This window comes from Patiria miniata, unplaced genomic scaffold (genome assembly GCF_015706575.1).
Source record: "Patiria miniata isolate m_02_andy unplaced genomic scaffold, ASM1570657v1 HiC_scaffold_20, whole genome shotgun sequence".
Lineage (NCBI taxonomy): Eukaryota > Metazoa > Echinodermata > Asteroidea > Valvatida > Asterinidae > Patiria > Patiria miniata.
Window position 1 is genome coordinate 3620667 of NW_024037059.1, and position 16656 is coordinate 3637322.

Genomic DNA, 16656 nt, shown 5'->3' on the forward strand with positions numbered 1-16656 from the left:
TAGGTGAGCCGGTGTTTTTAAGTTGTGGATTTCAGTCCACCTTAAAATTGTCCAAATATTTCCGAGCGCTGTCATGATTAAAAGAAAGGTTCCTGTCCTCATTTTAAAAAAAAAGCTGTGATTTTCCCATTCCAAAAGCTGATGGCTTGGTCCCACCTTGTGGGCGGGCTCGGAGGACTCGGAGGAGGATAAGGGGGTGGAGCAGGAGGGGGCAGCAGCAGGAGGAGGAGAAACAATAGTTTTTCGACTTCTATTTGGTTCAACATCACTTATTCGCGTTTTTTAAACTTTGTATTATAATGGTGTCCCCCACTTTGCTTTAATAATAGATTCCTTGCTCAATGGTCTTTCAAAAGCTGGTGTTGAGTCTTTGCTGGGATCAGGGAAAGGCGTAATATGCCGAGGGCGGGTACTTGAAGTTGCTTATTTACGGTCAGTAGTGCCAGACCGTTCTGTGCCCCGAGGATGGTAAAAAATAATTCCAGCAGTAAGTGTTGTTTGTTAAACCCCCCAGGTGTGTACTAACCGGCTTGGAAGGCGACCAGCTGTTAAAATGTCGCGCGCCGGGAAAGTCGAACAGCGACGCCGGTCACTGTCGGCCGGATGAGGCGTGCGCTCACGGTGAACAGTGTCCCCTTGTGGAACTCTGCTTTGCAGTACAAGGAATTACTGGCGTGGTTTGCTACGCTTTCACCTAATAAGAAAAACGACTGACATTTGCAACATTATCCGTGTAAAATGTACCAATTGGTCAAAGTCTATAGGCAATTGTGAACAGTTGATTGATAGCGAGTCTTCACTAGCAGGTGTTCGACATTATGGAAGGAGGAACCCACCTATAGTCAGGCACGAAATATTCTTTGTTTCGCATGTACAGCCTCGGTTTGGTTCCGATATGGCAATGCGTGCAAAGAGCGAATATTATACAATGTATATAAAAATAAGTATACCTATGAAAGTTAATTCAAATTAAGCTAAACATTTAAATATAGGCTTTCTTTTCATCATGTTCAGTTCGGTTTTGTTTGGTGTTGTTTTGTTTTGTTTGGTTTGGTTCAACTTTACCGTGTAACGAAATAGTATGCCGTGTATAAAATTATTTAGGAAATCATCCAGAGATACAGAATAAAATAAACTTTCAAAATCCGCAAAATCCAATTTGTCCATAAAATTCGCCTACGACAGTGGATTCAGGCTTTCAGCAAAACCATTGGTTGCGCTCGAGCTCTGAGCAGAACGTATTATGCTAATGAGCATCCCCTACGCAATGGTTTCTACTGCCGTGCCGGTTGGTGGAAGTGCCCGTATAAAACACGCAGAGTTTGACTGCTGACGTTTACATTGGATCGGCCAACCGGCGTTCACTTCGCTGCTGTCAACGGGGATCCTTCCACTTCCCGCAACAAGACAAGAACTCGGCCCATACCCAGAACTTTTCTGTTTTGGTTGGCATCAACTCTGCATATTTTTGTCTGGCATCAGACCCCTCTTCGCGCCGAACCGCTACCGGCATCTAAACACAAGTCACTACAATCACCGCGACCACGTGAAGCTTTCGTTTGACAGTCTTTATACCCGGGTGAGTCATTTCGTGTGTTGTTCTGGAGTCAAAAGCCGAACCGGCTTTACTTTTTGGTCACTTGTGATTGTGAACTCGACCGGCGAGACACACGGAATCTTAGTGCCTGGGCCATCGGCATTCCACCGCACCGCTCCCGCGAACTCGCCCTTGCCACACGGCTGTCTAGCTGTGAACGGGGATTAATATCATTCTGCATTAATTCCACCATCACTCAGCTGAAGACTTCCTAGATCGTCGTCGTCTGCCCACTTCTACTGACTGAAGTGCCAATACAGCGCGGGGGTATAAGTTACTGTGTGTTAGCTAGCTGCCAGATTGAATTCTCCCGGCAAGATGTTGCTAACTTCGGTCTCCGTTTTTATGCTTCTCGTCTCTGGCGTATTTAGTCAAAGGTAAGTGAGCTCTTAACATAAACAACACACTTGAAATTGAACGCTCCTGTGCATGTGCCGGTTTTGGCGTAATAAAATCACGATCATTATGTTAGGCTTTTCTCAGTTCTAATGGTAATACTGCGTTTTTTCCTTGCTTTGTGGTTGGATGGGGTGTAACAGGTTAGTTGTCATTACAGTGTATACAAAAAATACTGGCTTACCACATCACACTTGGGAAAGCTTAATTGGTCTTTTCCGCTTTTGCCAGAAGTTTTGTGTCATGTCAACTCTGACATTGTTCAGAACTGGGCTTTGGGCTATGTTTTGTTAAACTTTAATTTAATTAAGGTGTTTGTTGCCGCTGAGGCCACGGTTTATTACGGTAAAGATGACGGAATTTTATGAGTTGACTAAGATTTGTCCTTAGGGCTATACTGAAAGCACTGAGATTGAGAACCAAGTTGTTGGTAAAGCACACGATTAACTGATTTTTAAGTTTAAAAAAGTAGTCACTAGTCAGTGGTGTAGTATTGATGATGAGCAATTAGCAAAAAAAGTTCAAAGAAATTTGACATATTAAAAAAAAAACCGAGAAACTTAAAGTTGCAAGACTTGCTCCCTGTCCTACGCCCTCCATTTCTAAACTTTCATTTTCGCACAGACCTCTTTTATTTACATGTTCTCCAAGTTTGATCGCAATGCATACACTTGACGCTAAGGTAATTGAATAGGATTTAAAGGGCACTTTCCCCTTTTGTAATCCTCGGCACAATTAAAGCTTAATGGTCCCTTTGTGTGGAGCATTGAGCGCCCATTTCAGCACAAGTGTGCTAAAATGAACCTGGCTAAACCATAGAGCAGGAACAGACCACGGCAAATCCCCCCCCCCCCCATCAGAGCCTTTTTGGTTTTACTGCACGGATTCAAAATTATCGAAATAACTCCAGACGCCGAGACACTCGCAAAGAATTTGTCATGACTGCCCAGGCTTATTAATGGACTTTTTGGTTGATTTCTTCACATAACCCCCCCCCCCCCCACCCACCCACCAACCTCAACTCTCCGCCATCAAGACTTAAGACCACATATCATGACTGTTTTGACTACCGATGTGGCCGTAAATTGGATCTTGAAACCGAACCCGCGGAATCAAACACCTCCACCTGCAACAAGCGATAGACGTAAAGTGATCTGTAGAAAACCCATAGGGGATTTCACATGGATTGAAACACCAAGATATTCAAAGAAGAAACGTTCCAGTGAACATTTTCTTTTTGAAGTTGAGGAAACACGACATTTTCATAACCTTAAGACACTTTAAATAACCTTTTATCCGTGCTTTAAGGCGTTTCCGGTTAAATGTTAGTGGATCTGTATCGTGTTTAGAGATTCTAATGTGTTAACGATATGGTTCCATTCCTCCGTGGTTTGCACTGGAACGTGTAACCTTCGGGCTCCCTTCGGTTCGAAGTCGCTACCTTTGCATCTCTGGCCAAAAGTGTCACGCCCTAAATCCAAACTTAAGTGTCGATTGCCTCGGAAGTTGCTGGCCTTGTCAGCATTTAATCAGGGGAAGGAAAATCAGCTCAACAGCCCCCCCCCCCCCCCCCACGCACGCAGTAATTATGATTGTCCATTGGGCATAGGGGTGTCGTATCCCCCTGGTCGTTTAGTCAGACCATTTAGTGATTAACATCTTTATACTCTGCTCAGACCATAGAGCTGCTCACCATGCTCAGACTTCCGTCCTTGCATGCTGTGGCCTTCAGTGCATTTCGCACAGTTACCGTGCTCGCCAAAACCGTATACGGAGTAGCTTGTCTATTGGACTGGAATCGAGTCTAACCTAGAGGTTGTACCGATTACCCCCACCCCTCCCCTCCGAAGGAACAATGCATGTAGTCAGTCATGCAAGCCTTGAATGATCCCAATTGCTTGATTACAGAACATTGAAAAATTGTAAGATCTAGTAATTCATTAAATTAAATCTAAATAGCAAACTGATACCACCCCCGTTTTTACCTACCGACTGAACTATTACATAACTCAGGAACTAGAGTGAGGATAACAGTGCAATATCAGATCACGATTAGGAGGTTCATGACTACTAAAGGAGGCCAGTGCGATAAATGTTAATTATTGTCGGTTTTTTTCAGGTCCATTTATGACACGTCAAACCGCCGGTTAAATTAACAGTTAGAGCCATTTGTCTGATCCGATAGCTGTTAGGTGACACAAGGAGTCTTAGAGAATGTCAAGAACTCTCTGGAACTTGGAAGCACTCCTGGCCCGCGCCCGGCGCGAGGCTGATGAAGAAACATGCGTCCAGAAACATACTTGTCATTTCTGGCCCATCCAAAAACCTCCTAAATTCCTGGACACTGAAGTCCCCCAAAGTGTTTCTGTATACATTCACCTTAAAAATGCCTCCAACTGCAAGTGCCCTTCTGATGATGGAAGTTTCAACTTCTTTTCAACGTACCATTAAACTATCACGTTTCGTTAATAGATAGTTTCGTTGAAGGCTTCTTCTTTCATCGGCAAGAGTAAAGGATGCAATTGCGTAAATAAACCGGGGCCGCCGGCTGGCCGTCACTTGTCCAAATAATAGTCCACTCCGTGAAATATGTTATTTATTACCCCAAGGTGCAACTAAATATAGCCACGGAATGAGGAAACCCTTTACTATACCCCGGTATAATCGAACTTTGTCATGGTCAAAGCCTATGTGGAATTTAAACGCGTTCAAGGTCAAGGCATTTCGATGCTGTGAATCTGTCAAGAGAGATCCATGTTACCTTTTGCTTGAGACCTTCCCGGATGCTACAAAATCACACGCGGTGCTCCTTCCGAAATACTGGGGTACTTCCTGGTAGATTATCAAGGACTGATTAGAGGGCTGGGATTTAGAACGTGGCATATTTAGCTTTTTATGATGTCGAGGGAAAACTATATGAAGTACTTGCCCGAGTCAGAAATCAGAACGATCACAGTTGGTTCAGACTCATCAGGTCAAAGAAACTCTTTCGGGAAGCCAATCTGGCCAGGAGGAAGACATCTGGCCCTGTAATCCAAGGGTCTAGGGTTCACATCTACATGGACCTTTCTGAGATAGTGAGTTAGTTCAGTCTAACATTTAGTAGTAGTAAAGTCTGTTACGAGCCAATGTGGCCCATCAGGCCGGCGTTTATCCCCGGTTTCAGTAGCATAAAACGACTGAGAATATTTCTACTACCCCTGGATGGGATGCTAGTCTATCACAGGTACTCTACTCCTGGGTGGAGAGAGGCAAGTGGGGGTGAAGTGGCTTGCTAGAGGACTCAACATGACCAGCATGACCACCAGCTGGATTTGAGCCCCTGACCCTCTGATCATGAGTCATGAACTAGGCCACACTCCCCACCATTCTAACATTTGATTTAATTGCTGCAAACTGCTTACTGACTGGATTGGCCTGGAATAAACAAATCAAAAAGGTTAAACGGCCTGACCTTTCGACCCTGGCATGGATCTTTCTCAAAAATAGAGTTCCTGTCAGGGTGGAAATGTCAGGTCAACTTCCCCTTTTCCATTCCAACTTTCGATTGGTTTCTAAAAAATCGTTTACCGTTTATTTATAGACAACAAATCCTTGGCAGGCGGCCAGGACTTCCCAACCAATCGAGACCAGTCGTTGGAGGCGGAGGAAGGGCGGGGCTGTGCAAGTTCGGCCGGAGCCAGTTCGGCTGCTGCTACGGCTGGAAAAGAGACAACTTCGGCGGTTGCTCGCGTAAGTACCACACTTGATTTGGACACTATTAGACGTAGCCAGGTCGTCTCTCAGTAAGCACCGTTGGTATTATTGTCACTTCCCCTGAACATAGGGTAATTAAGGAACAGACAGACTTTGCGCACTCTATACATAATGAACTGCATACCTTTCCTCATATCGTGTATTACTAGGAAACAATATATTAACCACTGAAGTAGACGCGTTTGCCTACGGTCGATTGGGTAAAAAGTTAACAACCATTACTCATAAAAGCGGTAATATCGGGCTGTAGGCCCAAAGAATTAGCCTTCTCTCTTCAAAACACATCTATTTTTAAGTCTCCAAACATTTCCTACACGAAATCCCAATGTCTCCGGGGGGGGGGGACTCTCCTCAAAATGAGAAAGAGTCAGTTTCCTGATCGTAATCTGATCGCCACAGAGTAACGGAAATGCTTTCTTCACTTGTCAATCACTAATTGCATTTTTGTAAAGAGTGCAAGCCGGTGACGACTGTTATGTACATCTTCAGGGAGGAAAACAAGGGCAGAGAACTAAAACTGTCGAAAGTTCAGGGTTCCTTGAGGAAGTGATCGCCGCTTATCACCACTCTTGAGAAGGAAGGCCGACGCTTTTTTTTTTCTTGCAGTGTGCGTGATAAGTTTGACAACGATCAAGGAAGAAGGCGGAAATACCAGCTTGAAATCTGTTATCGTGTTTGTCAGTTCACGTCAGCCACACTGGGAGCGAGATTTTCCAATCTGTAATACATGTAATTGTGTTGTGGTTGTTATGTGTCCGCGTGAACCATTGTTTTTGTGGTGGAAGAAGGTTCTTCGCGTGCCTAGAGAAGTTAATTTTGAAGCGAAGTTTTAGTAATGCTAGTTTTAGTTGTGCCCAACTTGGCAACAACAAATAATTCTTGTCCAATCAGAAACGACAGATTTGTGGATAATGGAGGATAATGCGGTATGTAAACTAGGGTGTCACTCTACAGACTTCTGTTTTTAAAGTGGGCGTTCGTCATGCACCAAAAAGACACCCCTGAAGGCCGAGGCTAAGCTTAGTATAATAGTATTCTTTGCCCCACGTGCGACACTTTCCAAAATAAACTCCAACTTGAGCTACAGCCCCAGTCGTTTAGCACAGATTTACGACACGATGGCTGTTTTGTGTTCGTTTACATCCTATCCAATGTTTAAACAAAATTGTCTCTCAGATGCAAAGTTCTTTGACCGGATGGCAGTCTTACCAGATTTCTGCGATACACGAAAAAGCCGTAGGCATGGATAGGACTTTATCTTCGGCCCACTCTCTCCCTCATCCTCAAGGATTGACCCACTGAGCTTGTCAAAATGCCTTGCAAAAATTGTACAAACTTTTATTGAGTGGGTGTAAAAAAAAAACCCACCAACTATAGACTCGTTTGGGTGGACCTTTTTTCTGTATACCACATTACTAGGCACGCCCAGCGACATCCGTGGGCACATTTTTGAGAGTGGGAATGAAAGTTGCCGCTTCTATAAGCAGTATCTGTTGTTACTTTCGTTGGGTGTTGTTTCAAATGACGCTTGGAAGTTGCAACGTTAGCTCGGTTCTGCAGTCACGTTTGACCTCGTTGAAAATCGGGAAGGCCCGTGATTTCGAACGCACGCGTTTTCTGTCAGGGCAAGTTCGATTGAGGATCATTGGTTATCCAGTGGTTGGTCGCGACGCATGCTGCGCCTTCGCGCTGTTATCATAATTAATGTGGAAGTCTGTTTTCCAAACATCATACTTCTCGGCCCTGGCTCCCTCGTAGTGGATCTATAGGGGCAGACGCTGACTAATGTTATAATACTAGTAAAATGGGGGCCGAAATGGAATGATAAAGTTCCTAAAAATTATTCTCACATTGCCTTAGAATGCAGGAGAAAGCATCATAGATTTCAAAATGTTCCCGAGGACAAGGCTTCGACACTCCTTCACTCAGCCCCCCCCCCTTCATATCACCCCCCCCCCCCGGTTCGAGAAAGCTAGATCCGCCCCTGCTCCCGCTGTACATTACCATGGGCGTGGCTGTTGGTGAGATACGACCATAGACAAAATCCTAGTCCATCCTTAGTTCGCTTCAGTCATGGAGCTATAAAACACATAGCTTCATGCTTCAGTACAGTGCGCACGAATGAAGCTAGCCGAACTTGTTCGCACTCCGTCGACAAGTGCTCCTGGGTGGTATGTTAGCACCCGGGCAGTGCGCGATAGGCGTACCCCGTTTTGATAAAACCACAAGTGATCAGTTTCGTCAACATTGGAGATTGAATTATTGCCCATGCCGAACGTGTGGTAATGTAATGAGCAACGCCCTTTTGCACTATCCAACTGCCAAGAACTTCAGTTTTAAAATTAAAGCATAATTTGTGTATTTAAGGTCAATATAAGTAAGTGTGAGAGTGTATTCGGTTTCTAGTGTTAACTAAGAGAAATGTCAATTTCTTATTCAATCGAAAAGAGTAGGGGGCCTGGTGGCCTAGCTGAGTGAAAGTTAATGTGCACTTTTGTGTAGAATGCATTTGGTTTCTGGATTCCACCTGTCAGTATTGTTTGAAAGGATTGGCCATGTGTTACTCTTCCATATCAACCAGAATTAGAGTCCTGAAGCGATTTCGTGACATTTCGGTGTGCTGCATGTTCACGGCGCTCGCGCCCAGCTGTTCGCGCGTTGACGATTCCAGTCACAATTTTTTCCTCTCTTGACTATCACCTGTTCTTGAGTCGTGTGAGCAATCTTTCATCTAATTGGTATTTGGTTTGCAGTGCAAAACCACGTGCCACGTAAGCAGTTGCCAAACCCTGTCGTGCCCATCGCTTATGGGATAGGCGGCGATTGCTAGTCTTGCTCACACCCAGAATTTGCAGTAGAAAAAAAACCTCAGAAAATTTAGGAACCTATAGCCATTAAGTTATAACCATTTAAAACTTTCAAACCGATTTTTGAATGCAACTTGCCTTGACCTCTTGCAACGTTCAAAGTAGCCTTTTACAGCCGTTCTTATTTGATTTGTACACGATTTCCAACCGAGGACATCGTTTACCAATCGAGGACAATGATGTCTTCCTATATCACTGTGTCCTCGGTGTCCAAAAACAACACACGAACGAGTTAGAACCTTTTCTAGTTGATATTATTCACGAAAGTGGATGCCAAAGTGTCGCAGAAACTCGGTCATTTTCGGCGCCGCCCTAGATATTTCTCTTTGAGCCGAGCAATGGTAGTTGTTCTAGTCAACAAACATATCATCAAGTATTTAAAGTTTGACCTTTCACCTTCTCTGAACAGAAATAGAGACTGACATGGTGCCGGATTGGTGAGTCACAAACACAGTTGATGATAGGGGCTCCGGTCCTCCATTTTAAAAACCAAAGTGTCAGTTTCTTCTGCTCGGCAAATGTATCAAAAATGAGTGAAGGTCAAAACAACATCTACTTTCTATTTCTACTCATGTTCGACAGTTGAAGTTGCAGCTCTATACCATTGTAAAAACGCAATGACCTGTTGCATACAGAAATAATTTTCGCTCACATATTTTTTTTCCGCGGAGGATTTGTTTGTATAGCTGTCTGCGGCTGACGCTGCCCGGGGTTTGGGTTATTTTTTTACGGCATACCCCCCTGCTCGATTAATGGCATTCATCGTGGACTCCCGGAGTTACACGGGTCTTCTAGAAGTTCAGCTGATAAACAAAATCTATGGCAATCCATTGAGACCACTTACGTCCATGTTTTGATACTTTTTTAAGTTGAACAGTGTCCTGTTCTATGTATCAACCGACATTGTCACGACATTTTTGAAAGAAGTGACGTGGAAATGCCTATTTCTTTTCATTTACAGAGCTATATTGTGGGATTTTCAATGAAATCAGGCACATGTTAGAGTGTTGAACCAAAACAATAATTGTACACATGATTCTAGACATCAAATAAATCTATAACATTTCGGCTGCATTTCTCAATAAAAAAGCTCAGCTAATATAATTCCATTCGGGCACCCTTGAACTTGTCGAAGATCTAACTTTTTTAATGCCGCCTTGCTGGCGTGCTCTTCGACACCTTCTTATGATTGATTGCATTTTGTCGAGACATCGAACACAGTCATCATGCATTTGCTAGCATTGGCAGCACAGTTTTGTAGATACAGACCATGGAGCTATGTTTTATAGCCCCACGTACAGACCAACTTACCTTCATTTATGTAATGGATTTGTTATTTCTTCAGAGCTATATTAGGGTTCCCTTGTCGCTCATCTCGAAAAGTTTTCCGAATCGGGGCAGGGAAGACAAAATAATTACCGTAACCCCTGTCAAGTGCAATCAGTCTTCCAACTCCAAATACCTGCCATTTAGAAGGATCTCAGGAATGTCATTTAGACAGGGGGAACACACACACGCTCGCTATCAGTTGTACCAATCGGCTGAGCACGCGCGCGGGCCATGAACCTGGAGAACTTCAGAAACCCTTTAATCTTGGTATCTCACTACGCGCTTATGATACTGTATATGAAACCGATTGCCATGTGTTTTTTATTCGTTCCAGATGTGGGCATGGGAGGGCTTCACTTTAACAAAATATGAAGTATTTCGACAAAGTAGGATGCAGTGTTTTTGTGCCTGTGGGTTTTGGTGTATGATAAGAAAATAATGTCAAATTCCCGGCTTGCAATGTTATGCCGAATACTGCCTCATGCGCTCTATCGTTATGATATATGAACAAAGTTTTTCTTCTGGCAACCAGTGTGGAATTTTTTACACCCGTTTATATTTTTAATAAAAGGACTTTGCATGGCTCAGCTCATTTTAAGTGTTCGGGAAGGTTTTTTTTGCACAACACGGTAAGGTTTCACGGCAATGTACGGTGTGGTATCGTTCCTTTGGAGTTTCGCTTGCTTTTTTTCCAGGAAATATGATTGCAAATAAGCTTCGCAAATAATGGTGAAATTAACGTGATGTGAAGTTCGTAAAAGAAAGAGAAAAGGCCGATTTATTAATACTTCATTAAAATAAACACTGGGGAAAACGGAAACATGTCAGTGTTCATTTGACACTATACGGATCTTGATTGGCTACCTAGTCCATTTTAACACCACACGGGTGCTTTATTCCAGTGTAGAATTTACACACCATTTTATCAACTTCCCAACTACCCAATACTCATACAAAACACTACCTCAGAACCGTGAGAAACATCGACCCACTTTCCGAGTGCACTCTTCATACATGTCATGTCGAGTGTAACCTAATCAGCGGCTGGAAAGCCAGGCCAATCGGCCATGAAAATGAAATCGCAAACAAATCCAGAACGGGGCATGCGCAACCGAGCAGAAAGTTTTCGATGTGTCCTCGGTTTGATTCGGTGTGTTAATTAACTACGGCTATTTTGTCTCCGTGGCGTGATTGAAAATTGTGGTGGCATTGAAATTTGCTCAAAAATGACGGTCACGTTCGATCAAGGTCGACTAATTGACCAGTGGTCGAGTTCTGACTTACGTTGCGCCTGCGCGCTTCTGGTCGCACTACACAAACGTCCCGTGGTTACGGGTGCAGACCTGTAAAAAAGCCCAGAATTGCCTACGCGGTACAAATCACGATTTGCATGCCCTCAAATGCTTTGCTAATAGAGCATTTTGTTGGCCATGAACTTGAAGGTTTGTAAAAAAAAAAAAAAAAAAAAAAAAAAAAAGATGGGTGGAAGCCGTGCACATGGAGATAGGAGTGTGAGCTCGTATTTCTGTGAAATTCAGATGAAATTAGGCCCTAAAATTGCTCAATTTTGCAATGGAGAGCAGGCATCATTTTTCAAAATTGGCGATGGCGACTTTTAGGGGGGATCATCTTTGGATGGAATTTCCTCCCAAAAGTCATCGGATTACCACCCGAAAATTGAACAGAAAATGAAAGATGATGAAATAAGCTTTAATTTGATGGGTGTCTCAAACACCTTGGAGAGTTGTGAGTATATTTCATAATTTTTTTTAGAACTACGCGTAATTATCACCGAGGTTTAGGGATGTCGATTTACGACATTAAGAAAAAGACTGGTTCCGTGGCACACATTGCAACACCCGCGGCTATTGATATCCAGCGATGCAACCAACCTCCATAGGTCGTTCACAAATCGACGATACAAGTCCAATTACTAGTTTTAAAATTTGAAATCAAGACTAAATCGAACTTTGATTACTTTTTTTCAAATAGCATTAACTTGTGGCAGAGTCTATCACCCAATCTCTTTAGCTTTCTGACAGTATCCAAGTAGGCATATACTGTGTTAAAGACAGTGTGGTGAACATTGAAGGTGGTTTGTGGCAGTTTGAGAGTTAACTTACATGTATCAGGCAGATTCGAGATGCCTTGAGAAATCCGTAAGTGGCAAAAACGATGTATTCATCATAACAATATAATAATAATGCACGTTTATATTGGAGAGAGTGCTTTCACTTGGCTCTTCCATTTCCAGGGGGCATGGCTTCAGCTTGGACTCATGCTTATGCACTCGTGCAATCAAACGGGAATTGGGATTAGCTGCTATTATCTGATCGACCCCTCTGTGCCATTTTGACACGCGCCGTGCCGAATTATAGCCTTCCGGCCGGCCGAGTCTCGCCACAATCCCCAATATAGAATCCTCATTTTCCACGCTAACTGCACCCACATTCATATATGAGCAGGATATATTTACCACCAGAACCTCTTCCTGATTTAAGTGGATTTGTTTTCTCCTCTCGGTTAATCAACCAAGGGAACCCATGAAAACCAATCAGTTGGAAATTACCAACGCGAATTTCATTGGCCATTTGAAAGGTTCCGTTTTAATTCAGAGACCGAAACAAGGTACTAACAACATAATTAAGAGTTACATCACATGTTGACGTAACATCATTAAAAAAAAAAATCAGTGAACAATGTACCCTGTTTTGTCCCGTTTATTTGTGGAAGATTCGCTGCCTCTTGGCATTGGTAAACGGTTTGAACCCTAACCCCTAGAGTTTTACCGGGAACCGTCCTCACTCCTACAGATTCCAACCCCATATGGTAAACTGTACACAAAAACTGTTGGACTCTGATTATTGGTGGTTTGCCTAACCCAATGTAAAGCATGATCAGTTTACCAGTGCAGTACTCACTCTAACAAATTCCAACAAACCCTGGCGTTGGATTTTGACTGGATGGGGATTGTTAGGAATAACGCATATCATTGTGTATTCTGCATTAGGCTATTGGTGCTGCTTAGGGGTGAGTAAATGAATCTTGCTATTTTCATGCATTTAATTGTTTGGATGCCTTTCGGCCTATGCCTCAAATTCGACACATTGGAATGCATGTCTTACCTGAACAGATATCAAGTTATATGGACGACAAGCGTTCCAAAACCAGCTGGGGCGCTGTCCCTGAACAAATACTGAACCAAATGCTACTAATAAAGATTTTATTTCATGAGTGACCCATTTTCACACTAAAAGACGATCTAGTCTTTGGTATTAGTAGTAAGATAATCTGCCTTATAAGCTATTCCGGCGGTCCTTAATATTGAATCGAATCTTCGGTTAAGGTTTCAACATCGCAACATCCGACTCAACTTTTACTTGGAAAACGTACCGTGAAGAGCAGTGCACCATTCGCCTTATCCGATCATATACATCGTGTATCTTCCATAAATCTAATTATGTCCGTCATGTCTGAGGGTTGCTTGCAGTTCAGGTATGATTGATTGGTTTATACGGGAAGCGGAATTTGGATGTTTGGGTGCGTGCTCGACGTGTTTCCTCTTCCAGCATCCGCCTATTGAAATACCAAGAAGCTTATAAAGACTGCATTTATGTGACTGCATGGAATGTGCCGTGCAGGCTCATGAGTCAAAAGTTAACATTTGGGCTCTTATAAACGGCTTCAGTTCCGGAAATTGCACCAGTTTGAACTTATGCTGTAGTATGTCATAAAAAACTTCATCATCTGTTGTGCTGTGTCTGCTAAAGTTGTCTCCAAGTATGTGTTTCATATAGTACATACTGTTCTTTCCATTTCTTTTTCGTTTATACGCAACATGAATGATGTATCGGATGAACTAAATGAGTATTCGTCTTTGGTAAAGCAAGCTAGACTCGTCTCGAGTCGTTTTCAATCCACCGTGAGGCACGCATGCATACATAATTAAACCAGATCATGGGAACAAAATTACAACAAACTAGTTCCCACGGCGACCATATTTATTTTTAAATCAACCAGATATTGGTTTGTTCTTCTCATTCTACGCATATGCTACTCGCTATCTCCACGTGGCATTCCGTGTTTTTCAACAGCTTGTTTCAATAGTTTCTCTCCGTTTTTTTCCTGCGTCGAGTGAAGAAAATTAGCCCTTTTCCTCCATCGTATACCCCCCACTTCCCCCGGTCATAACAGTGCACCCCTACTGGGCCGGGTTCATCCCTAATTGCCAATAAGACCCTCCTCGAGAGTTTTTCAATCCAAATTGGTGCATCCTTCAAAACTATTTTGTGCAAATATGCACGGCCATATTTTTTAAAGGTTGCTCCGTCGGTATTAGCTTTTTCCTGAACTAATTTTCCTGTTCAGCTGGAACGGCCTCACGTAAATGTCAGTTGGGCTTTAAAAAGTAAACTACATATATGGCGTGCAGACAGGTTGCAATGTAATTGAGAGCTCGGTGGTCGAGTGGTAAGACGTCTGCACTAGAAAGCAGGAGGCCGTGGGTTCGAGTCCCACCCGAGTGATTTTTGTTTTTAACTTTCACTCGGGAGGTAACACACTGAGTAACCAGTGTCTATACGTCGGTGAATGGCAAAACCTAATATTGATTTACATCACCCCGACGCAAAATTCCAACTTATGAACAGGTTGCAATGTATTATGAGGATCATTGAGACGTTTAATTTCACAATTATTTGCAGTTGAAAGGTTAATATTAATGAAAAAAACTCTTTGCAAGATTCTATCATATTTATACCGTCATATATACTTATTTTTGAAAAATATTAAAATATTATATAATAGCAACTGAAATGTTAAAACCGTTACCGCAGAAATTTAGGTATTTTAAGTTCGCACCAATCTTACGTATGACTTGTCAGTTTTGGCCAAATCCTGCTTCCAAATTCCCCCAAACTCCAGCTTTTTGTACCCATGCTCTGACAAGGCAATTACCAATATGACTTATTTGTGTACTTAGCTGAACAGGTGCAAGCGGGCGAACGCCTCTACAATGACACGTCCGAACAAATTACACATTTTAAAAATGCATGTCTGGTTAAAAAAAACTCCTAGAATATCAAACGAATTCAGGTTCGCGCCGATCAACCTGTGATAAATGCTGTCTCTAAAAGTCATATAGTCATCAATAAAACATTCACACTGTGCAATGAGACTCCAATTTGGAGAAGATCGTAAAACAGACAAGAGGGTGTAGGCTTGCGGTTTCGTCTTTCATTGTTTTGCCGAAAATCATCTGAAGGAGGCGTTGATGTGCATCCTGTTGGCATGACAGGCTCGCGCCTGTTTTGCACCCTTGCGGGTAATTCTGGCTTATCATCGGCACGAGAGCTCAAGGGCAATTCTGCTTGTCCATCGATTTGTGTCTGTTCTTCCCCGAGAAAAATTACCCTTAATCTCCGAATGTCAGGTTTTGTACCGGGGGCGAGTTAAGCAACAGATGGGCTTGCTTTGTGTAGAGCAGAGGTTCTTTTTACACGAACCAAAGACTAATTTGATGATTTTGTGGCCTTGACGTTGGGCGGTGAAGAGTGTTCAATATTATGCTGTGTTGCCAGGTGACCAAACAGATTACTTTCACACAACCAACCAACCGGCTAGGGTCCTTTGCCGATGTCAGGGGGATGTCAGCCTATAATCCACTTTGAAGCTGGGTGACTCCCTGACTGACTGACCGACTCATTTGATTGACTGTCACCTGTGATTTAGACTTGCTTCAGTCTCACTCTGACCCAAACTTTTGAAATAGTACCACCTCGTATTTAAAGCTAATGAATGGGCTCAATGCGGCCCGTTGTGTGTATAGGCCACATGCATGAAAGAACCTCCAGTGAAAAGCCATTCTGAATCGATTGAATAGAATTTTGTGCGCTTTGGGACTAGGGTTACCAGCTTTTTCTTGTTCATTTTAAAAATGATCATGTTTCAATTTCAAAATCGGAAGGGCTTTCAAATGCTTAAAGAAATGATAAACCGGTATAGAACCACAGCTTAAAAGGGCAATGTAGTAATTTTTTTCTTTTCTCATGAACAAATTTTGTGCACCTTTCTATCTCCCTCGTAAAATGTATGAAAACTATTTGGCATCCCCTTTTTTGGGGTTAATTGTTAATTTAAAAGTGCACTTCTTTAAACATTTAAAATTGTGCGTGCTTTTCAGGACAAATGAGGGCGCTGATGCTGTAATGTCATTTCAGGAAGACACAGTTCAGTTTATGGGTTTTCTGTTAAAATTGTGAACCCAAAACCTTGCTTATTGAAAACATTTGTGAGAAAAGTTTGCTCTTTGACTTTACTGCCATGTACTGACACAACAATGAATCACGAAAAGAAAATATCACGACACAAAAGTACCCAAAATTCTGGCAACTTTTTGTGCAAAAATAGCTGTAACATTGGGGTTTCTGCCTGAAATGACATCACATTGTTGCTCATAAATATGGAAATTCGCATTAGCATAAAAACCAAAAAGGCGCCAAAATACCCTTCAAAATGGCAAAACGAAAATTAGACATGAGGTTAAATGGGACACAAAGGTTCATTTGCAAGCATAGTATTAAAAAAATGACATTGCATGGGCCCTTTAAAGGCGGGGAGAGAAGAATTCCACTGTCTGGGAAAAAATAAAGAATTACCGTGGTAGCTCTGACGGGGCAGACAAATTGAAGAATAAAAACACAAGCTGGGTAG

The 16656-nt window shown here is 42.7% G+C and overlaps 1 protein-coding gene across 1 annotated transcript in view; it reads left to right on the forward strand.

Annotated features, from left to right (window-relative positions):
* Window positions 1-1260: 1260 nt before the first annotated feature.
* LOC119727448 overlaps window positions 1261-16656 on the forward strand; it is a 57111-nt gene continuing 41715 nt past the window's right edge. Inside the window, exons 1-2 of the mRNA XM_038199329.1 lie at window positions 1261-1974; window positions 5577-5725. Of these exons, the coding sequence (XP_038055257.1) occupies window positions 1916-1974; window positions 5577-5725 (208 nt within the window). The 5' untranslated portion in view covers window positions 1261-1915. The remainder of the gene's footprint in view (window positions 1975-5576; window positions 5726-16656) is intronic.